General features: G+C 46.3%; 2 protein-coding genes across 12 annotated transcripts in view; one reads left to right on the plus strand and one right to left on the minus strand.

The window, feature by feature from the left end:
• Nucleotides 1-363: 363 nt before the first annotated feature.
• Hnrnph1 (heterogeneous nuclear ribonucleoprotein H1) lies at nt 364-10,216 on the plus strand. 11 transcript variants are annotated; one of them, XM_042688884.1, is made up of 14 exons: nt 364-440; nt 980-1,109; nt 3,079-3,234; nt 3,436-3,579; nt 5,024-5,162; nt 6,126-6,304; nt 6,394-6,465; nt 6,520-6,653; nt 6,818-6,953; nt 7,342-7,401; nt 7,493-7,582; nt 8,286-8,378; nt 8,824-8,873; nt 9,463-9,619. In XM_042688884.1, the coding sequence occupies exons 2-13, from the start codon at nt 1,013-1,015 to the stop codon at nt 8,871-8,873; spliced, it is 1,350 nt and encodes a 449-aa protein (XP_042544818.1). In that variant the 5' UTR covers nt 364-440; nt 980-1,012; the 3' UTR covers nt 9,463-9,619. The 11 variants fall into 11 exon arrangements, with proteins under 11 accessions (XP_042544818.1, XP_042544821.1, XP_042544820.1 ...); XM_042688887.1 differs by having other exon boundaries at nt 7,493-7,552; XM_042688886.1 differs by having other exon boundaries at nt 6,541-6,653.
• A 2,920-nt stretch (nt 10,217-13,136) lies between these two features.
• Nucleotides 13,137-23,772, minus strand: part of Rufy1 (RUN and FYVE domain containing 1) — a 36,683-nt gene continuing 26,047 nt past the window's right edge. Inside the window, exons 12-18 of the mRNA XM_042688955.1 lie at nt 23,223-23,320; nt 21,867-21,986; nt 21,283-21,412; nt 18,573-18,667; nt 16,997-17,045; nt 14,774-14,851; nt 13,137-13,729 (exon numbers count right to left, since the gene is read on the minus strand). Of these exons, the coding sequence (XP_042544889.1) occupies nt 13,586-13,729; nt 14,774-14,851; nt 16,997-17,045; nt 18,573-18,667; nt 21,283-21,412; nt 21,867-21,986; nt 23,223-23,320 (714 nt within the window). The 3' untranslated portion in view covers nt 13,137-13,585. The remainder of the gene's footprint in view (nt 13,730-14,773; nt 14,852-16,996; nt 17,046-18,572; nt 18,668-21,282; nt 21,413-21,866; nt 21,987-23,222; nt 23,321-23,772) is intronic.

Here is a 23,772-nt window from a genome sequence, read left to right on the forward strand (position 1 = left end):
CGTTGCCGCCATTCCCCTCCCCCCACTCCACTCTGGCGGGTAAATGCACAGAACGGTTCGAAGGAAGACGCATGCGCCTGGAAGAAAATGATTAAACCGCTAAAGCCAAGTTCACTATTTGCCGGAAGGGCGCAGGCGCCAAAAACAGAAAAGAAAAGAGAGGAGGGGGGCTGCGGGGGGGGGGGGGGGGGGGAGACAAAAAGCCCCGCAGGTTTTTAAGAGGCGCAGAGCGATGGCCTAACGCATGCGCAGAACCATCTCTCGGTGGGCGGTACCCAGGTCCTTCACACTACGCTTGCGCTCCAGTCTCGCGTGACGTAAGGGGGGCGGCGCAGGGACCGCGCTGCGCGTGCGCAATGCGCGCTCAAATAGAACTTATTTAGGTTGCGCAGGCGCTCGCTGGCCATTTCTGCTCAGCGTCGCCGAGGCTGCTCGTGTCTGTAAGTCTCGCTCCGTCCCGGTTTGCGGGGGGCCCGTTGCTATCTCCCCGAGGATGAATGTTTATAACGATTATCTGCTCCCCCCCGAGTCCTCGGGGGAGCTTTATGGGGTCCCGGCGAGTTGTGGGCCGGCGCTCGGAGCCGCGAACGCCTCGCCGGGCCCGGGCAGCGCCGCCTAGGCCCGGAGGCCGCGCCGACTCTATTGTGTGAGATGTCGGAGGAGGCGGAGCGGAAGCGGCCGCCGCCATTTCCTCGCCTCCACGCTGGCTCGAGGCCGGGTTTTTTCTCCTCTTGCTTGGGGAGGGGGAGACCCGCTAGGGCACCTCGCGCCCGAGGCGGCTTCGGGAGCCCGGGTGCTGGCGGATAACGAGTTGGGCGTCGGGGAGTCGCTGGAGGCGAGCGAGGTCCGCACGAGCGGTGCTGCCATTGTAGCGGCGGGGTGGGGGGGGGGCCCGGGTTGGGTCGGAAGAGCCGTTTGATGGGCCTGATCTCCGATCTGAGCCTCAAGCCATACCCCCCCACCCCTCCCCTCTCTGCAGTCCTATTTGGACGCCAGAAGCTCCGCCGAGACGATGATGTTGGGTACAGAAGGCGGGGAAGGGTTCGTGGTGAAGGTTCGGGGCTTGCCCTGGTCTTGTTCGGCCGATGAAGTGCAACGATTTTTCTCCGGTGAGTCGAAGCTGGAGGCGGGTGTTGTTGGCGGGGACCGGCGGGCGGCGGGGCGGCCAGGGGCTCGGCGGCTGGGGCGGGGCGGGGCGGCGCGGCCCGGGCCTGGGGCGCCCTCTGGTGGGGCGCGGGAGGTAGCGGTTCCCGCGGCGTTTGCTCGCGCCCGGCGGAATAGCTGTTACGCAATGGAAATTGCGAAAGCCCCTCCCGTCCCCTGGAGGCGGGGGGGCGGGGGTGGGGGGGAGGGAGGCGGCCACTAGGGCACTTTTTAAAAAAAAAAAAAATTCTTTAATATTCGTTAACGTCTCTTTAAGTGCCAGCTCGGCTATCTGTTCTGGATGCCATCTTTCGACAGTTTAAAGTTGTGGGGACTCCTCCCCCCTTAATCCTAAAAGTTGCCCGACAGTAGATGTGGTGCAAGTGATAGAAACTTGCTTCCTCTTAAAGTGTAGCTCTTGATTTCCAGCTTGAAGGGAATGCTCGTTTTGTTTCCTGCTCACTTGGTAAATTGAGGAATTCTTGGCTCCTTTGGTTTTCGATTCGGTTCATTTCGGGCACAGAAGCCGAAAAAAGTGCATGTAGTTCTTAATGCAAAAGTTAAGTCTTCCTGAATAATTTCTACCAGACTCCTTGTTCTGTTACTAGTGTAAGAGTAGACTGGTTAAAGTTCTGTTTGGAAGACCTGGACAGGTTTTGGAAGAGATACTTAGTGTTGACTTACCATCTGAATTTAGCTATGGTAACAGAAACCACCTGTAAAACGAGAACCAAGTACACTGGAAGCCACTTTTGCAGGGGGCAAGACTGGGTTTGGCTTCAGCTGTGCAGCTTGGTAACAGTGGTACCCTTTCAGGTGAGTATTGGGCCTGCAATTTGAATGAGAATTGTAATGTCACCGCTCTCAGGGTAAAACTGACAAGGTTACCCTCACCCAGACTTTTGGCTATGTTAAGGAGATAAGTTAATCGTGTCCAAACAGTGTTTTGTTCTTTTTAACCAGAAGTGAAGATAGGGACACTTTTTTTTCTCCTTCTTTTGGTCATGTTTGTACCCTGTCCCTGAGCTTTTGCTCAAGGCTAGCACTTCACCATTTGAGCCACAGCTCGACTTCCAGCTTTTTGGCAATTAATTGGAGACATGAGTCTCATGGACTTTCCTGATCTGGCTGGTTTTGAACCTTTATTTCAGATCTTAGCCTACTAAGTAGCTAGGATTAATGAGCTACCAGCTCCTGGCTGTTTTGTTTTGTTTTGTTTTTGGGGGGGGGGGGTCCTATCATGGGCCTGAACTCAGCCTGGGCGCCGTCCCTCAGCTCTTTACCTCAAGGCTAAGGCTCTTCCACTTGAGCCACAGCGCCACTTCTGGCTTTTTTCCCCTGCTTATGTGGTGCTGAGGAATCGACCCCGGAACTCATGCATGCAAGGCAAGCACTCTACCACTGAGCCACCTTCCCAGCCCAGGCTGGTTGGATTGTTTTAAAGTAGCAAGGACTTTAGAGAGCTTCTTTAGGAACTGAACTGTTGGCCTGGATCAAGTGGTAGAGAGTTTGCCTAGCAAATCAGAGTCTCTCAGTCTCCAGAGCTAGGCTGGGGGAAAAACTTTGAAGTAGTGGGGACATAGTTCAAGAAGTCTGAATTCAGTTCCCAGTCTACAAGAAACTGTCCACACTTAAACTGTTAGTACTAAGGAGGCTACCAGCTACAGTGTAGGAATCAGTGTCAGAAAAGGAGCTGCTTTGGTAATGGATTTGCTTGATGGATCAAGAGTGTGTCCTTTCCAGGACAAGTGAGTTTGATGGAGGGGGTGACCGCTCAAATACTAAAGAGAAGAGGTAAGCTAGGAATTGGTAGTATTTTGGTCATCTTAGGCTTCACACATGACTTAGTGGTGATATAAATAGAGGATCTCATCTATATCATCCAGAGGTATTTTTAGGTTTTAAGTTCTATATTAACGGCTGTTTTCTTTTCAGACTGCAAAATTCAAAATGGGGCCCAAGGTATTCGTTTCATCTACACCAGAGAAGGCAGACCAAGTGGCGAGGCTTTTGTTGAACTTGAATCAGAAGATGAAGTCAAATTGGCCCTGAAAAAAGACAGAGAAACTATGGGACACAGATATGTTGAAGGTTTGATATACATTGCCCTAGTAACAGTAAACTGTTAAACACATAGAGGTCTTACCCTTCTGAATTTTAGGTATTTGACCGCATGGAATGGGCATCTGAGGGAGTTTATGGCGGCTCTTTCTAGCTTATCTAATGACCCAGGAAATCTGGACTTTGTTCTCTCACTTTCCAAAATTGACTAATTCTAAGCACCTTTTTCAGTATTCAAGTCAAACAACGTTGAAATGGATTGGGTGTTGAAGCATACTGGTCCAAATAGTCCTGACACTGCCAATGATGGCTTTGTACGGCTTAGAGGACTCCCCTTTGGATGTAGCAAGGAGGAAATTGTTCAGTTCTTCTCAGGTATGTAGTCCTGTTTGGTTGTTGAGCAGTGAGTTATGGCTAGCTTCTGGTATCATTAGTAGATGTTAAAATTTGAGTAGTTTAGGTACCTCAGTAGGCTGTATCTACCAATGAATTAATGTTTTCTTCCTAGAGACCTTCAGATAACTTGAGCCCATCTCTTAAAGGTGGAAATTAGATGTATTTCCAAAATGTTAACCTTGCTTATGTTTAGTATTGAAAGTCCAGCTTAATTTCCTGACTTGTTTTTAGCAAATTCAAGTTAAAGGTAAGATCCCTCAACAGTAGATGAGCATGAGGTGTTAGAGTGCTGTAGTCTGTGGTGTCTGTTTTGAGACACTTAAAATTTTGAGTTATGGAACTAGAAACATTTCTAATGGTCTACTTCTCTATGCAGGACAGACACCATTATTGATTTAGCCAGCCTATCATAACTGTTACTGAAAGTCAAATATAGAGAGTGTAGGGTGAGTGTTGTAGTCCTAGTATCTAAAGAACAATAGAAAGTGTTTGCCCGGCCTAAAGTATTTGAATGTTTTTATGCTGAAGAGCTGATAGGATTATTGCATGTTTAGCAGAATGTTAGATTATTTTAAATACTGTTACTAATACTCTAGACAACCTGGCATAAAAAGCAAGAAATCCTTTCATGGTTTAGTGTAGTCATGTATTACAATTTTGACCATTAGATATGTACCAAGTCCTAGTATTGTCAGTTTGAAATCAAGTCTGTTTTGTTTTTATCTAAATTGGTGAGAATTGAATGCTATCTGTCAACGTTAAATATGAACATAATTTCATATCTTCTAGGAAAGTGCTTTAAGGCCTTTTTGTAAGCTTGGGAATGTGTCCACGGAAAGGATTTTTCATAGACGGAATTTCCAGAAGTGAATCATACCACTGTTAGAACCTAAGAGTGCATGATTGTGTTGTGTAGATAGTGTTTGTTGAAAGTTTAGACTGTATGTTTGTCAATTATGATTTAAGTAATGTTTTGACTTTTATATAGAATGTTTAAATGTACACTTTTTAACTTTGAAGTTCCAATAGCTTTTCATTGAAATATAAAATGAGGTCAAAGGTGTTGTCTTGATTTTAGTAAAACTGTTATTTTAATGCTTGAAACTTTATTACATTCTTGTATAATTCTCTATTAAATTGCATAGCGTATTTAATTGTGGAATTCTTAATGCACCCTGTGGAGAAGCAAGTTTTGTTGTTTAATGTTTATTCAGTGCCACAGGGTGTGTTAAGAATTGAATTATACTTTGTAATAGTGGAACTTCATATTAATTGCAATGTATATTTAAAGAGTACTTGTTGAAAGCATACCATTTCACCTAAGTTAAAATTCTGGTTTATTTAAAGCTATAAGAAGAATCATTTCTGGGCTTGTGATGTTAATATTGCCCCCCTACTGGGGTTATTTGTCCTTGGGTTGAAGGGTTGGAAATCGTGCCAAATGGGATAACATTGCCGGTGGACTTCCAGGGGAGGAGTACGGGGGAGGCCTTCGTGCAGTTTGCTTCACAGGAAATAGCTGAAAAGGCTCTAAAGAAACACAAGGAAAGAATAGGGCACAGGTGGGGATGGATGGTTGGTTGGATATGTCACTTTTCTTATGGTAAACAATTAAATCCATATTCTCTCTGCTTAAAAAGAGGAAATCTACTTTCTAATCCCAGCTAATTCACATGTGTCCCAATATTCAATTTCCCAATGTGTCCTGTATAGCATCCAAACTAAATTTTAGGTTTTAAAATTGTCCCCAGCTTATTTGGTCTACTTTGATGTTGTAAGACTCTTAATTAAACCTTGCTCCCCCAAATCAATAGTTGAGAGACTATGGCTTTAAAAGATTAATGCAAACCTGGCTTAGCTGTAATGACACCCACCTAGTAAATTAATATTACCATAAGAAAATGTGATACTTTCTGATCTTGTTTTTAAAGTTGAAATGCAACAAACTTTTTCTTGCTGTATAAATTATTCTGCATATGTATTAATATAAGCATAGCTTTCAAGAAATTGTCACAAAAGGTTTTATTCTCTTTGCTTGTGACTATTTTCCATTGAAGCATGCGCTTACCTATGCTGATTCCTACTAAAAGCATAGGCTGGTTTCTTGGCGAAAGGAAATGTGTAGTGTGGGCTACACTGTTGGTGGAGGCTGGCTGTTTAGCCCACTTGCTATACATGCTGCCAGCAGATTTAAGAATTGAAATGTTGAAAGTTGAGTGGAATTCTTTCCCTCCTAAACCATATATTTGTAGTTCTCCTCTCTACCCCTAAGGTTGGGCTCTGCCTCAGAGGAGTTTATTTTTTTTTATATATCTATCTATATATATAAGACGTTGACATTAGATTTATTATTGAGTGAATTTCTGGTCATTGCCTATGCAAATATAAATAAGAAAGCTGGCTTTAAATATTAGTCAGTTTCATGGCTATGACTAGATTGTTTTTTGTGTAACTAAATATCTGTATGAAATGAACTAATGTTTCCTCTCCCCTCCTACTCCCTTCCCTCTTGAACAATGCTTTAGGTATATCGAAATCTTTAAGAGCAGTCGAGCTGAAGTTAGAACTCATTATGATCCACCACGAAAACTTATGGCTATGCAGCGACCAGGTCCCTATGACAGACCTGGGGCTGGCAGAGGGTATAACAGCATTGGCAGAGGAGCTGGCTTTGAGAGGATGCGACGAGGTGCTTATGGTGGAGGTACATAACTTAAACCTTGTGCTAGTCTGACTGGTGTGAGGGTCTTGTGTCTGTGTGTTTACATGTGACAATTGTACTTTGTCTTCCAGGCTATGGTGGCTATGATGATTATAATGGCTATAATGATGGCTATGGATTTGGCTCGGATAGATTTGGAAGAGGTAAGGTGAGAATGGGACTTACCAACTGAAGGGTGCTTACACTTGTCCATCTAGACCTCAATTACTGTTTTTCAGGAATGTCAGATCACAGATACGGGGATGGTGGCTCTACTTTCCAGAGCACAACAGGACACTGTGTACATATGCGGGGATTACCTTACAGAGCTACTGAGAATGACATTTACAATGTAAGTGCAAGATGAATTAGTTTACCAGTCAAGATACCCAATTCCGTAGTAAAATCTTGGGTCTGTAAAAAGCTTCAAACTTGGGATGACAATGAACTTTTGGTTTTTGTTAGTATGAGAAAGTGGACTCAAGTGTTATAAACACTTGTTTTTTTCTCCCCCAGTTTTTTTCACCTCTTAACCCTGTGAGAGTTCACATTGAGATTGGTCCTGATGGCAGAGTAACTGGTGAAGCAGATGTGGAGTTTGCAACTCATGAAGATGCCGTGGCAGCTATGTCAAAAGACAAAGCCAATATGCGTAAGTATGATGGAAGCATTTGGCGCTCTTAGGAGTCTGAGATGGGCATTTAAGATGGGGGTGTATGAGGGCGGGTTGATATTTCTAGCATTGGGTGGGTTTGCATGTGTTGAAAAAATTAGGGTATTTAGTTTCCTGAGGAAGATGTGCAGTGCTCATCCTGATTCTGTCTTAGTGGACAAGTCAGATGAGTGCTCAAAAGATAGTGAGCGACAACCTGTAAATAGAAATTTTGACTAGTTTTTTTATTTGCAGTTAGAATTTTTTTAAATAATGTTTATAAACAGAGTGGTAGTAGTGGTTCACAAATCTACTTGTGTAAGAACTTGTGTTTGTCTTGCTTTCTTTCACCAACAAACATTTTCAAACTTTTTTTCTCTCATTTCAGAACACAGATATGTAGAACTCTTCTTGAATTCTACAGCAGGAGCAAGCGGTGGTGCTTACGGTAGCCAAATGCTAGGAGGCATGGGTTTGTGTAAATATCACTTTAGTGTCTTTTTTTAAGCTAACCTTGTATGCCTTTTCTCTCATTTCAGAACACAGATATGTAGAACTCTTCTTGAATTCTACAGCAGGAGCAAGCGGTGGTGCTTATGGTAGCCAAATGATGGGAGGCATGGGCTTGTGTAAATATCGTTAGTTTTTTTAAAAACCAAAACATATATCTGTATAAGTCAATAAGTTTAATCTATATTTGATTAGTTTAGCATAAGAATATTAAGTTAGCATAAAAATTTAAGTTAGGCAAATCAGATTCTTAATTTGGATAAAGTTTTTAATTGTCCTACTATTTGGAAATTTTGTGCATTACATAAAACAGCTTAGGATAGAAGATTCAAATTAGATTTAAATGCCTTTGGGGGAGGGGACTACTGAACTAGAAATCAATGATCTGACTATAAAGTTTGAATCTAAAATATTTAGTAAAAATTCAGAATTAAAAAAAGGTTAATTGGGAGGGCATAATCAGTTGGATGAAATTAGGTATTGAACCGGTACTGTGTGGTGACATAACTTGATGTTTCAAGCTAAGGGGGAAACCCCACTAAATCCAGTCTGTTTCTTAAGATCTTCACAAAATGCCTCTACTTGATGAATCATGTGGACTTAGTCCTGCTGCTGGGTACTGTTAACCATTTGGTTTATAAACATTTGACTAGCTCAAATGATGAATACAGGGGTTAGTCTGGTAATAGACAATAGCAGGAGACAGAGGTTTAGTAACGAAAGAACAAGACTGGACACCATAGACCTAGAGTTGCAAGCCCGGTACCACCAGGTACCACACTATGTGAGGAGCAAGGCTCTAATGTTCTTTTAACTTAACAGCAAACCAGTCCAGTTACGGTGGCCCAGCCAGCCAGCAGCTGAGTGGTGGTTATGGAGGCGGCTATGGTGGCCAGAGCAGCATGAGTGGATATGGTAAGCATGGTTTTTTATATGTCCAGAATAAGTTTTAGGTAGGTTTCTTTAGTTGGGAATATACAGGCTCCTTTTTGGTGAATTGAGTTATTGTATGCTTTTGATCCTAATTGTTCTTAATAGCTTAATTTTCAGAAGCAATCATTGGGAGGGGGAAGTCTGTGAGTTAAAAATTTAATCATTGCAACTTTGGATTACCGTCAAGTTGGAAAACATCTGCCTTCATTTATTTACATTAAAGTAATTCACCTTTTCTGTCTTTTGGCTAGCATTAAATCAATTTTTGATGGGAGATTTTTTTTTTAAACAGTAGAATGGTGGTTGGGTTCAGGACCATTATTTACTAGTCAGTTAACCTAGGGATGGTTTTATTTAATTTTTTTCAATTGGTCTAAAGAATGGTGATTTTGGTATTATAGTCTTACCCTACAAAATCCTTTTGCAGACCAAGTTTTACAGGAAAACTCCAGTGATTTTCAATCAAACATTGCATAGGTAAATATTTTCTCAAAAAATATAATTTAAATTCCCAATAGCAAATACTGATATGTTGTAATAACACTTTCTATAGCAGTCAGTCAATGGTTCTGACTTAACTCCATGGAGGCTGCCATTTTGGGCACAGTGAGTTGCCTTTAGCTTAACTTTGTCTCACTTCCTGCCCACATGAATAGGAAGAGCAAGAGTTCCCCTGTGTTCCCTATTCATAAATACCATTCAGTGGACACATTGTGAATGTTTATGGTAAATTTTTTTTAAAAATGCCTTGCTTAGCTTTAAAAATGAAGTAATTTTGCAATTTTTGAAAAACACTAGTTTTCCTTTAAACTTAACTTTCTACGTTGATCCTGAAGAATCCATTTAAATGGTAGCACAAGAGTCTGGCAAGTTGGTACTGCAGAGAAAAAAAGGGTTAATTGAGACTTGCTTGGAGTCGGGACTCCCTTTTCCCACACGTGCTTCCTGCCACTTGGACAGCAGCCATTTGTACTCGTATACCTTTTACACTTTTTCTTGGAATGCTGTATTTAATTTGGCTGATGCTCCGACATAGCTCCTGACTTGTCACATGGTCTCTTTGCAGGAAGCCAAGGAGCGGTGAGCAACAGCTACTACAGTGGCGGAAGCCGTGCATCTGTGGGCGTGAACGGAATGGGAGGGGTGTCTAGCATGTCCAGTATGAGTACTGGATGGGGAATGTAACTGATCCTGATCACTGACTCTTGCTCAACTTTCATAAAGAAAAAAAAAGCCCCTTCAGTTTAACAGTTTTTGCAGTCCAGCCTTGTGATTATGCTGACTCTGTAGGTGGAAACGGAGATTGTTTTAAGGACTTGAGGTTAAAGATTTTGAACATAGCAGTCATCTAGGATGTAACAGCAAAAGTTGAGTAAACTATTACCTGTTAAACAATTTTCAGCTTTTCTCTAGTTATATTGTAGGATGTACTTAAGCAGTAAGTGTATTTAGGTTAAAGCAGTTGAATTATGTTAAATGTTGCTCTTATACCACATTACCTTGAACACTGTTTGCATGCATGTTGAAAGACATGCTTTTTTTGTAAAACTCAATATAGAAGCTGTGTCTACAATTAAAAGTGAAACATTTGGCATGTTTGTTAATTCTAGTTTCATTTGATAAGCTGTAAGGCACGTGAGTTTAAAGCTTTTTTAAGTTAATTGGGAAATTGAGACGCAGTACCAATATTTAGGATTTTGGTCTTGGTGTTTGTTTGGAATTCTGAGGCCTCAACTTAAATCTTTCATTGTATTGTGATTTCCTTTTAGGTGTATTGCGCTAAGTGAAACTTGTCAAATAAATCTTCCTTTTCAAAAGTGCATTTTGTCTTGTCTGTGCTTCAGCATCATGTGCTGTCCCCCGTCTGGGTGTAGGTCCATGTGTCTGGCTGTGGCCAGAAGGTTCTGCAGTTGAGGCTGCTGTCCATGTGACTTGCAGGTAATTTGCCTCAGGGCCCTTAAGGACTGGACTGGCTGTGCATTAGGTTTGGTCTGAACTGCCTGCATGTAATGTGCTCAGCATGTGCACAAGCAAAGGGGAGGTGCTTGCATGTCCAGGAGCCTTAGGCATGGCTGCTGAGAAATGCTGGAGGCAGGGGGTGGGTAGAAGATGCTGCTCTTCCCAGTCTGATGGTAGAATCTGAATTTTGTATATAGGGGATATTTTTAGTTGCTAATGGGTTCCTTCCCCAACCCAGGATGTTGTCTGTTCTAGGTGGTATCCAGGTTTGAACTCAAGTGCTCTACTAAAGCCTTAGAATTGAGGTGTGTGTGGGCACACTGGTTCTGAAGGTTGAACTCAGGACCTGGGCACTGTCGCTGAGCTTTTGTATTCAAGGCTATAATGCTATCTATTGCTGTGCCACAGCACCATTTTCAGCTTCTTAGTAATATTAGGTAAAAAGAGTCCAAAGAGTTGTGGACTTTGCTCCTTGGACTGGCTCTGAACTGTGATCCTCAGATCTCAGCCTCCTGAGTAGCTAGGATTACAGGGCCTAGAATTGAGACTTTGAGCTTTATGAAATTCATTTCTAAAAGCCAAGTCTACTTAGAAGGAAAAATGTACTTTACAACCAAGGCTGAAAGCACAGCATTTCTAAGGAATATGACTAGTTAGCCTCATTGAAATGCGTTGAGGCATTGGACCATAGGATGTTTATTAGCAAAAATTTTCATTCACAGGACGAATTATAGCAGGTTAAGGTACCAGAAATGCCCTTCAGTAAACCTTTTTAGGGCAATACATTGAAACCTGGCCACTCATTTGTCTAGACTCATGGCTGATGAAATTAGAACACAAAAAAACTTAAGCAGTAGCGTTAGCCTTCCAAGTGTGCTAACCTGACCATGCTGGAGATAATTCTTAAGCTGGTTTCTACAAAAGGATGCTATTGGTTCTTACTGAGCACTGTGCCAGAAATCTTAACTCAGACCTTCCTGCATGCTTGGCTCTACCTATATTTTAAACCCAGTCCTGACCTATCTAAAGGACCCAACACCTTTAGGTTTTTAAAGAAGTCTGTAAGTGGGTTATAATTTAACATGTCCCGTTCCTGAGTACTTTGCATCTCACCAGTCACACTTTCCTGCTTTTAATGTTTTAAGCATGTTTATGCTTAAGTACTGTGGGACTTCTGCTACTTGAGGGAAAGGAAGCTTGGAATAGCACTTAAGATGGCAGGCAGGGATAGTAGTGGAAATGTATTGTGTGCTTTTTTTTTTGGTGGTACTGCCACTTGAACTCTGTCAGCCCTTCCTTTTTGCTTTAGCTATTTTTCAGATACAGGCGCTTTGGGTCCTTTTTTGCCCACTGTGTCCCTGCTCTTAAAAGGTTGAAAAACTTGCAGCTTAGAACAGTGTTTTGTATTTTTGGAGGAGGTACTTGTTCTGTGACTTGAGCCATGTCTCCAGCTCTGCTATTTTGGAGATAGAAATCAGACTTCCTGCCTACCTGGCTTTGGACCTGAATCCTCCAACTCAGCCTCTTGAGTATCTAGGGTTACAAGCTTGACTTGCCCTGGTTATTTCTGCCGGAATACAAGCCTGGACTGTGAGCTGCCTATGAGAGGAAGTCATGAGTGGGATGACAGAGTGTGCAGCCAGGTCCAGCTTCTTTATATTGAGATGAAGTCACCTTTCTACCTGGGCTGCCCCGGAACTTCATTCCAATCTCAACCTCCCATGCAGCGATAGCTTCACTATCTGTTGAGAAGGGGGTCTTGTGCATGCTTGGCCTGGCCTATTCCAATGCCTCCCAAGGCACTCTCAAGGCTGGCTGGAATCTGGCTTCAGTTGAGAGCATGTGGATCTAATTAGGGTAGGGAACTGGTGGGAGATGAGGGCTGTGGGCAGGGTGTCAATCTAAAACGATGGAACAGCCTGGCAGATTTGTCTGCTGTCTGGACATGGCAAGCAAAAATACTCCTAGCCTCGTAAGCCCCAGGTTATCTGGCTCTATGCACTGTGATTGGGGAGGGTGTGTACTCCAGTGGGCTCACAAACAGCCTACAAAGAGCCCGTGCTGGCAGGTGCTTTTCAACAGGTATCTTCATAAATTCCCATTTACATCGGTAGTCCTGACTAATGAAGATCAACTAATGAAGATCACTCTAGTTTACAATATATGGGAGATAACATCTTATGCAATAAGCTTTGTGTTGAGTCATTTTTGTCTATCTGAAAGCTAATGTTAAGTATTTCGAGCACATTTAAGTCACGTTAGGCTAGGCTATGATCAGGAAGCACTTTCAGCTTAAGTTTTTTTTTTTTTTTGGTCGGTTGGGGGGCTTGAACTCTGGACCTGGACACTGTCCCTGTGCTCTTCAGCTCAAGGCTAGCCCTCTATCGCTTGAGCCACAGCACCACTTCTGGTTTTCAAGTGGTTTATTGGAGATAAGAGTCTCATGGACTTTCCTGCCCGGGCTGGCTTTGAACCGTGATCCTCAGATCTCAGCCTCCTGAGTAGCTAGGATTACAGGCATGAGCCACCGGTGCCCGACGTCAGCTTATGTTTTTTGAGACCAGTCTCGTAGCTCAAGCTGGCCTTAGTACCCTAGTGGTGTTGGCACTACACCCAGCTGTGCTTATTTTGTTTTACTTTCTTTCCTATGGCTTTGTTAGGATGCAACCCCAATCTGGACTTTGGTGACAGGCTTGAGAGCCCAGGCACTACCCACAACCGCCTTCAGCCTGGCTCAGCATTACTAGGCTCCGTGCTATGGGCACAAGGGCACTATCTGTAGACAGTGAAAAATAAAAGGATTTTATTGCAGGGCTGGCAACAGGTGAGCCACAAGGTCATGGAATGGCAAATCTGAGATGGAAGCACACAGGGCACACCGTCACCTACTTGGCTTAAAGCACTGCGTAAATCAAGATGGTGGTAGATGAGGAGTGGGGTAAAGCAGTTGCATACTAATCCCAACTGCTGCAAAACAGATTAGTTCTTAATGCAGCAAGGAGTCTACAGCAGCTGGTTCTTCAGGAGTCCCGGGAAGGCGATCAGCCGCCACTTTGCACCTGCTATCTTCCAGAGCACCCAAGAGGAAAAGATTTTATTCTTCCCTTTTGATTCTATGGGGAAATGAGGGGCCTTGGGGTTCCCAAGCCCTTGGTAGCCCCCTGAGACCCATTTTGGCACTGTCCCCTGGGCTGCCCTCTGCCCTGAGGACAGGTGGGCAGGCTGGGAACTCAGGAGGCGGTGGATGAGCAGCGCTGGAGCAACAAGGTGTGGCAGCTGTCGCACACGCGCACTGGCTTAGGGTAGGAGGGCAGGGCCAGCTCATTGCTGGAGCAGGTGTTGCAGAAGATGTGGCCACAGCTGCGGCAGTGGTGCTAGAGGACAAGAGAAAGGCAGTCACACTCACCCTGACACCTCATCTAGCTTCCCAGTGATCCGATGACTAGCCGGCCCGTGGTGGTGGAGCTGGTGTGTCATCTTGTGTTGGGTTTGGTTCCTTGGGCACGTGACGGACATGGAGCTGGGCCTGATTAGCCTTGGCAACTCCTGCTCCCAAACTTTCAGGCTAGCCCTTCTTGAGCTGGACTGCTCAGGCGAGGCCCTGCCTCGCTAGAAGCTCAGGTTTCCTCCCCCCCCCCTTACCTGCAACAACTCCCCCAGTAGATGGGGGGCAGGCAGAGGTGAGGCCTTGAAGTTTGGGGGTAAAAGGGGGAAGGCTGCCTTTCCTGTGGCTCCCAGCATCCTCTGCCTACAATTCAAAAGCTAAGACGACAGGCAGATGCACCAGTCAAGTGCTCTCTGCTCAGGTCAGGTCACCAGTGAGATTTTTTTTTTTTTTTGGTCGGTTGTGGGTCTTGAACTCTGGGTGCACTGTCCCTGAGCTCTTCAGCTCAAGGCAAGTGCTCTTCCACTTGAGCCACAGCGCCACTTCTGGTTTTCTGTGGTTAACTGGAGAAAAGAGTCTCACAGACTTTCCTGTCTGGGCTGCCTTTGAACCACAATCCTCAGAGCTCAGCTTCCTGAGTAGCTAGGATTGCAGGCATGAGCCACTGGCACCTAGTTACCAGTGAGATTTTGATGACTTGTCCTCAGGGGTTGTTTTGGCCTCAATCAGGCAGAGTTTGGTTCTGGTACGTTATATTTGCCCAGAGCAAACCAAAAGGACTGGTGTGTTGGCAGTGGTGGCGGTGTTGTATTTGAATGATGGCCAGGCCCTTGAGAAAGTGGGTGTGAAGGACAGGCTGCAGGACGCACTGCTTGGGGGAGGGATTCCGAGGGAAGGAGGGAGACTGTCTGGACAGAGCAATGAATGCAGTCACAATGCCGTGCTGCAGTGTGCCTGGTCTAAGAGCTCAGCCTGAGCCAGAGAAGAAATCCCAGCAGGGCGAGGACTCCAGGGTGAGGCAGTCCTGGCTTACCTTCCTCCGGGATATGGAGAATTCCTTCTCACACTGCTTACAATGTGTGGCTTCATCATCTTTCAGCCAAGTGTGGCCCTGAGGAGGAAAGAACATCCTGGAATTTCACTTTGTCTCACCTGGTGAACAGTCATGATCTGTCTGGTCCCATCTATTGTCCCTTCCCAGTGACACCTGTTTTCTTTTTGAGTCATAGCTGCTTTATCGGCCTGGGCTTGCAGGACTCTTGACTGCCGCCTACTGGCCAGAGTCCCAGCTCTGCAGCAGTCCGAGCCTCTAGGTGGACTCTTCAGCATCCAGCTCATAGGGGAATTCCCCTATGTCCTTCTCAGACTAACCACCGTGATCGCTGGACTGCAGGAGGGAGATGTGGAGGCAGCTGGGGGTGTGAGGCCTGGGGGAATCTTTTCACCCTTCTAGGGGAGGATCAAGGCTGTGACAGACAGCTTTTCCCAAGAAAAACAAGGATGTGATTGATCCCGCCTTAGGGACTGCAGGGGTAGTACAGAAAGTTAAAAGTATGGTAGCTCTGCCCCTGGGCATCAGGCAGACACACTGATCCTCATGACTGAGTCAGAACAGATGCCGGGGTGGCTAACGTGTATGCAGGGCGCTCATCCAGAACAGCAGGGAGCTCCACTTGTGGCCTCCGAGTTCCGCTCATTTTGGGCCCTGGAGCTGGTACAAACACTGCCGCGTGGGTGGGGATGCGAAGATGGGCTCATAGCACTTATCTCCAAGGAGCTTTGATCTACAAGGGGAGACCAAATATGTCCCTATTTCCTTATGATGCTGGGGATGAACCCAACCTGAGACATGCAAGGCAAGGCTACAGCACTGAGCTACCCCAGCCAGAGATAGAACGAATGGGTGAGGCACTGGTGTCTGAGCTGTTCCTGGTTGCTGTGATGGGTGGCTATCTCTGCTGTCTGAACTGACCTGCCATGTGCGTGGGAAGTCAGGTAGCAGAGGTGCTAAGGTCTTGCAGGACACAAGGGGGTGCCAGTTGGCACACTGCCGCCAAGCAGGATGGAAGCTGAGGGTCAGAGAGGCCTTTGCAAAGAGGTGGGTCACCGTGCAATGAGCAGCCAGTGCTCCAGCCAGGCTGCAGAGCCACTGCCCTGCAAACAGGTGGCATCCTAGACCCAGACCTCTGCCTCCTCTGCCACCTCTCCACCCTGGCAGGCCAGTGCAGTACTTCCTGGGTCCCTTGCTTGCTCCTGCTCTTCAGTGATGTGTTATTCTGTTCTTCCCTAAATTGTCTAGAAAGGGTTCAATTCAGGAATTGGATGAACAGTTTCTGGAAATGGCATAGGGCACTGTGCCATGGGGCTTTTCTGATCTCTGGCCCTTTACTTGGAGGGAAAGGTCTCAATAAAAAAATAAAATACTCTCATTTTTCTGTAATCTTTTTCTTCGTCCTTTACCATGCTTATCATCTAGGTCTTTCCCCTTCACCCCTGGTGCTAGTACTGGGGCCTGAACTTAGGGTAGAGCCTGGGTGACATCTTTTAACTTTTTTTCACTCTACCTTTCAAGCCACAGCTCCACTTCCAGCTTTGGTTGTTAACTGGAGATAAGAGTCTCATGGAGCCAGGCACCGGTTGCTCACGCCTGTAATCCTAGCTACTCAGGAGGCTGAGATCTGAGGATCACAATTCAAAGCCAGCCCGGGCAGGAAAGTCCATGAGACTCTTATCTCCAATAAACTACTAGAAAACCGGAAGTGGTGCTGGGGCTCAAGTGGTAGAGCACTTGCCTTGAGCTGAAGAGTGCAGGGACAGTGCCGAGGCCCCAGAGTTCAAGCCCCATGACTGAAAGACAGACAGACAGACAGACAGACAGACAGACACACACACACACACACACACACACACACACACACACACACACACACAGTCTCATGGATTTTCTTGCCTGGGCTGGCTTTGAATTGTGAACCTTAGATCTCAGCCTCCTGTGTATCTAGGATTACAGGCGTGAGCCACTGATGCTAGGCTCATACAGGCCTACTTTTGAGCCACATGGGAGGGGAGAGGAACAACAATCAGAAGAGCCACATTCCAGCTCACACTTGTCCCATGCCCACCTGTCACCATGGCATCTCAACATGGGGCAGGGAACGGCGGTACCTCTCCACCCCGGCACATGGGCCACGGGGCATGAGCAGGCTCACAGTAGTGCACCCTGATTTCTTTATGGGGAATGTTAATAACTCCGTACCTTGAGTGCCTTGTTTACTTCCTTTATGTCTTCCATCTTCAGTTTGGACCTAAAAGAACATAAAATATCATTTTGTAGCAGGGAGAGATAGAAACCAAGAAGAGGAACATACCAGCATGTCACTGGCAAATGTTTTCTACCTTTGTGTAGCTGAGTCACTTCAGCACACTGGCTCCTGTGTGCCCAGGACTGAGGCTGAGCCTGGGACCAAATGTGGCTCCTAAAGCAATGTGTAGCTTGCAGGAGATTTGGAAGTGGTTGATACAGTGTAAAAGTTGAGGATGATCTCACAGAATTTCATGGAACAATCTCAGAGAAGTCCTGTCTGTGGCATCTCTGCACAGCCATACCTGAGTATAACATGCCTGCAAGGGGTGGGGTAATCTCTATACTCCCCAGCAGGAACCTCAGTTTCTCAATCTCTAGGCTTCTCCCTGGCTGGAGCTCTTGTCCGCATAGCCTCGAAGAGGTAGGCAGAGGCCATGGCTGTTCATTCTGCCTCTATCCCACTAGTGTTCATATAAGTAGCACAACTAGAAATGGACTTACTTAGCAGAATAGAATCAAGTAAAATGAAACACTTATTGGCAATTAGGGGACCCATCTGAGCCATTTCTAGAAGCTGAGATTCATCTAAACTGCCATTATGTCAGATTGAGTATCAAAAAAGCAGGTCTCTGGGAGGTATAGGCCAGACTACAGAAGGGATTAGAAAACATGGTCTTCACTAAGGTCAGCAGACAGCTGTTCATTGTTGACCTATAGAAATAAGCTGGTGGACTGATAGGATCAGAGGCTGCCAGATGGACAGGACTTGGCAAAACAGGTCAAGATGGCAGCCTGACCACACAGACCTCTGGGAAGCAATGTATGAAGCACCCAGAGGTATACAAGATAGAGAAACCAGAAACTTCCCATAGCTGGGGGAGGTGGAGGGGTCTGGCATCTGGCATGGGCTTGTAGGAGAGACAAGGGACCACTCAGCAATGGCTCATCACCAATGGCTTCCCTCAGGGTTTAGGTAAGTTAGTGAACAGGAGGGCCAGTTCACTAAAAAATCAACATCCTCATCCAGGTACCAGTGGCTCATGCCTGTAATTCTAGCTACTCAGGAGGCTGAGATCTGAAGATTGCAGTTTAAAGCCAGCCCAGGCAGAAAAGTCTGTGAAACTCTTATTTCCAATAAGCTACTCAGAAAAAGACAGAAGTGGTGCTGCGGAAGACAGTAGAACACTAAATGCACAAAGAGGCTCAGGGGCACTTCCCAGGCCCTAAGTTCAAGCCCCAGGACTGGGGGAAGGAGGGGATTCTCTCTCTCTCTCTCTCTCTCTCTCTGTACCTACCCTCAACAAATTAACTTGTGTCTGACTACTATCATCCCTGTGTGGTTGGCAGATATCAACACTTTGATCTCCCTGACTGCAGACCTCCTGAGGTCACCCTTGTCCAGCTGTCAGACTTTCTGCCTGGCTCTACTTCATTCTACCACCAGAAAATAGCTTTGGCTGACAGGTGGGCAGATGACTAGAGAGGAGGTCACAGAATGTGAAGGTACAGGTGCGGAACTGGCTCTTACTGGCTCAGGTGCAACCCCATTTCCTGGAGGGCTTGTTCCTGTTCCTCACAGACCTTCTGCAACTCTGCCTTCTCCTCTTGGAGGTCCCGCAACTCCTGAAACAGATAAACCACACATCTAACACACAGTCCTGCAACACCTGTAGATCTTATAACACACTGTAAGAGCAAAAAGCAGATTTACCGCATTAACATCTCCAAGAAAGGTTCTTTTGTATATTACGGACAGTTGGAAGGTGAGCATCCTAAGAGGGGTGCCCAGCTTGGGGCAGGGATCAGCTACATTCATCAGGCACATTAAAACCAGTTACCCCAAGCCAGGAATGGTAGGGCATGCCTGTCTTCCCTCCTACTGGGGAGGTAGAGATCTGGCACCATTTCAAAGGCAGAGATGAAGCCCTACTTCAACAAGAAAGCTGGGTGTGGTAGCATACATTTGTCATCCAGATTATGTGGAAGGTGTACCAGGAAGAATGTAGTCTAGGCTGATCCTGGTAAAACACTTGAGACCCTACCTGAAAAATAACTAAAGCAAAAAGGTCTGGGGATATTGCTAAAGAGGTAGAGCACCTATGTATGAGAGGCACTGAATATTCAACTTTCAGTACTGTCCCTCCCTCCAAAAAACCTCAAAACCCAAACGAGTTACCCTTACAGGACAAACAAGGCCTGCCTATGTGAGTTTCTATTAAAGATACACATTTTAGAAACAGCTATCTCAAAAACAGAGCCTTACACAAAATTACTGAAGACACCAGCCACCTGAAAAGATGGCGCTTCCTGTTCAGCACTGCAGAGGCGGATTTGGAGAGGGCTGACCAGGGATGATAGACTGAGTTCCAGACCTCTGGAGGCTTGGGAGCCTGTGCGGGGAGCCAGGCATGGAAGGAAGCTCACTAGGGACAACACTGGTGACTGTACCTGGGGCCAGCATACTTGGCAAGGCTGGGAAAGCCAAGACAGAGACACAGAAAGCAGCTGAGTATTCATTTTGGGATGCTGGGAACACCAGTGAGGCTCAGCACCCCCAACCTCTGCTGTGCCCTCTGTTGGGGTGCTAAGCAGCCCATGGCTTACTGGTCATGTTAGGCCTGCTAGGTTGGGAAGTGCTGAGGTAGAAGGGTATAATTCAAATAGAAGTCTTCTAAATTGGAGTAGAGTGGGGATCTTTTCAGTGAGTAAGCAGAACTTTCTAGGTCCTCTCCCACCATTTCTCCCTTCCCCACTGTGAGCTCTGGAGGAGACCCTCCCCTTCCCAGCAGCTTGACGCCCTTTCTACCAGAAGCTACACCATCACATGGTATAGACTGCAAAGCACTGGTCTGAGCCTGCTCACCCGAGGGACCGCTCAATTTTGGCTTGGCGAGGCTGCTGGTGACAGCAGACAGGGGAACCTGGAGCCCTGGGTACACCATCTCCCAAGGGAGCAGGCAGGAAGGCTTGATACAACAGTCTGTAACCCACTCTCCCCAGAAAGGCTAGGCTGCGAAGACTGCTGGGATTTTACAGGTAGGGGGAGGTTTCAGACTGCTCTGCATTTTCTGGGAGGCCTGGTTCTCCTAGAAAATGGAGATGCCAGGATAGAACCCCACTTCGACACTCTCTGAAGCCTGCAGCATCTAGGCCACATTTTCCAGGCAGGCGACGGCAGGGGGAAATGGAGAACAGGTTTACTCTAGAGCTGATTGGAGTCCCAGTCAGTCTACTTTCTGGGGATGATCTGAACCTGAACTAAGTGGCCAGCCACCCTCTGGGGTGAAGGCATGCACTGGTGTTGGTTAGAAAGCACTGGCTTTGGCAAGGTGCTGTGGGCTCATACCTGTAATCCTAGCTACTCAGGAGACTGAGATCTGAGGATCTGAGGATTGTGGTTCAAAGTCAACCCTGGGCAAGAAAGTCCATGCCTGAACTCTGGGCCTGGGCGCTGTCCCTTAGCTCTTCAGCTCAAAGCTAGCTGCTCTACCACTTGAACCACAGTGCCACTTCCAGCTTTTTCTGCTTATGTGGTGCTGAGGAATCGAACTCAGGGCTTCATGCATGCAAGGCAAGCACTCTACCACTGAGCCACCTTCCCAGCCTCCATCAGACTCTTATCTCCAATTAACCACCCTGCACCGAACCAAAAGTGGAGCTGTGGCTCAAAATGACAGAGTGCTAGCTTTGAGCACAAAAGCTCAGGGACAGCACCCATGACCAACAACATACAAAAACAAAACAAAACACTGGCCTTTCTACATAGTGCTGGTTTGGGGACCCCTTCAAATGCAGGGGCCCGTGCCTGCATGGGCTCCGTGCGCAGGTCTTGCGTTGTGCCTTGCTTACCACTCAAGCCTCGCTCTCTGTCCTTGCCCCCCCCCCTTTTTTTTGTTGGTTGTGGGGCTTGAACTTGGGGCCTCAGCACTGTCCCTGAGCTCTGCTCAAGGCTAGTGCTCTACCACTTTAAGCCACAGTTCTACTTCCAGTTTTCTGGTGATTAATTAGAGGTAAGAGTCTCATGGACTTTCCTGCCCCAGCTGGCTTCAAACCATGGTCCTCAGATCTTAGCCTCCCGAGGAGCTAGGATTATAGTAGTGAGCCACTGGTGCCCGGCCACCATTCCATTCTGAAGGTGATCTTGGCCTTTCCTTGGACAGGCGCTGAGAACAGCTCCCTAAACTTTGGAGGGTGGTGGGGCTCCCACATGAAGAGCACAGGAGTGGGCCTTGGCTTACCTTCTTTAATCCTTCTACTTGCTGTAGCTCTGTTCGGAGAAGAGACGAGGAGTCTTTTTCATGTTGTAATTCTCGCTGAAGAGCTTGTCTTTGCTCTTTTTCTGATTTCAGCTCTTTCTCTAGACTTGAGCTGTTGTCCCAAGATGAATTGGAGTTAGTTTCGGTGCGGGAGGCAGGAGATCATGTGAACAGCCAGGCCCACTTGTGCCTCCCTCCGTAAGAAACCAGGACCGCTGAGCAAACGACTGGTGGAGATGCCAATGGAGAGAAAGGAAACACCACAGCACAGTCCTCTCCTGAGTTAGAGATGGAGCTAACAGCAAGAATTCCAGCCACCAGCAGCAAGGAATGATACTGAATTAGGGGTAGTGAGCAAAGTAGTCAAGGCCAGGGCTGAGTGGGCAGGCACTGGCTGGACCCCGGAGGCTTGCAGTCTCATTGATCCTTTGTTCTTTATTTAGCACATGGGCTCTACAGCTTAGCTTTGCAGGGGTGAAGTCTGAAGTGGGGTTCTAGCTGCCCCCTCAGCCCTTCCCTCCTCCAGTTCTCCCAGCTGCCCCTTGCCACCTCCCAAGGCTCCCTACCATTGCTCGTGTAGCTGGGCCAGCTGCAGCTGCAGGGCGCTGACCCTGCCGCCAAGCTCCTGCTGCAGCTTGTGGCTCCGCTCCTCGGCTCCCTGTCTTGCCCGTTCCGAGTGTTGTAACCTAGAGGCAGTGACAGAGACAGAGAGATGGCTATGAAGGAAAATACTGTTTTTGTTTTTGAGACAGTCTTAGTAGCCCAGACTGGCTGGAACTCTCAGCTGTCTCAGTGCAGGGAATACAGGTGTGTATCATGACATCTAGCTTTGTTATTCTGAGACAAGTTCTCACTATGTCGCACGGGTTGATTTCAATCTCATGGGTTCAAGTGATCCTCTGGCCTCAGCTTCTCAAGTACCTGGAACTTCTCAAGTACCTGGGACTTCTCAAGTACTGAGTCCTGCTGCCTCCAATTCAAGATCCTCTGCCTCTGCCTCCTGGGAAGTGGGATTCAGGTGTATGTCATAGCCCTTTTGGTGGTACTGGCTTTGAACTCCGGATCTCATACTTTCTAGGCAAGCACTCTACTATTAGAGCCATGCCCTCAGCCATTTCTGCTTTATCTAGGGTCTTAAGCTTTTGCTCAAATTTGCCTTTTTTTCCCTCTTAACTGTGACTTTCACAGAACAATAGTTTAAGAGTCTCTTTACCAAGTTGTTCCCTTACAGATGATGCTTTTGTGTTATACTTCAGGTTAACAGTTCTAGTTTCACTGAGGCTCTGTCTGGCATGTGATGTTAAAACGGTGCTGAAACGTCCATTACATTATTCCTTCTCCTTTGTAAAGAGCTGGGGGCTGGTTGTGTGTATACCTACTTTTGGACTCTATTCTAACCCACTGCTGACTTGATATTCCTTCCTTCCTTCATTCATTCAGGCCAGTCCTAGGACCTGAACTCAGGGCCTAGGCACTGTCCTTGAGCCTCTTTGTTCTCAAGGCTAGTGTTCTACCATTTGAGCCACAACATCACTTCTGACTTTTTCTGAATAGTTTATTGGAGATAAGAATCTCATGAACTTTTCTGCTCAGGCTGGCTTTGAACCATTATTCTCAGATCTCAGCCTCCTGAGTAGTGAGGATTATAGGCATGAGCCAATGGCTCCTGGCTTGACTTGATATTTAAATGTGAGTGACACACTACTCACTGCCCAGCTTCTGTTGAGGACAGTTTGATGCAATGGCCAAAAGGCTGCTCAACAAAACACTGCTTGGGCAAAGCTGCTGCATCCAGCTCTTCTGCTGAGCAAGACTCTCACCACCCCAATTGGTCTGTACTTCCGGAAGGGGCTGTGTTGGTCTCAGGCCCAAAGGATGCCCCGCCCTCTAGGGTTGGACTGTTTGCCAGGGGAAGTGACTACCTTTCTTCCATTTGTTTCATGTTGGACATCACTTGATTGTTTTTTCCTTCAAAATTCGTGATGGCTTCATTCTTCTGTTGTAAACTGCTCTCTGCATTCTAAAAAGCAAGGAACCCTCATGTCTGCTCTGAAAAAAATCACACTATAGCCCTTAAGAAGGTACTCTTACGTGTCAATACAGGTATTTAGAAAGAAAAAAATATTAAAAAACCAAAACAAAAAGGGATGTGAGACGATGGTAAAGTCAATGGGAGAAGGTTAAAAAAAAAAAAAAAGAAGAAAGTGAGAGTCTTTTTTGGACAGTACTGAAGTTTGAACACAAGGCTTTGCACATGATAGGCATTCGGCCACTTAAGCCATGTTTCCAGCCCTTTTGCTTTAGTTATTTTTGAGGTACAGTCTCACTTTCAGGTGAGGAGGAATGAAGTTCAGCTGGACTTTGCTCCTTCAATATAAGCCTCCCACAGAACTGGGACAACAGGTGCAAACCACCATGCTCAGCTTTTTTTTTTGTCTCTCATTGGTCTTGAACTCTGAGCCTAGGTGCTGT

Source organism: Dipodomys spectabilis, unplaced genomic scaffold (genome assembly GCF_019054845.1).
Source record: "Dipodomys spectabilis isolate Male_0828 unplaced genomic scaffold, ASM1905484v1 ptg000119l, whole genome shotgun sequence".
Lineage (NCBI taxonomy): Eukaryota > Metazoa > Chordata > Mammalia > Rodentia > Heteromyidae > Dipodomys > Dipodomys spectabilis.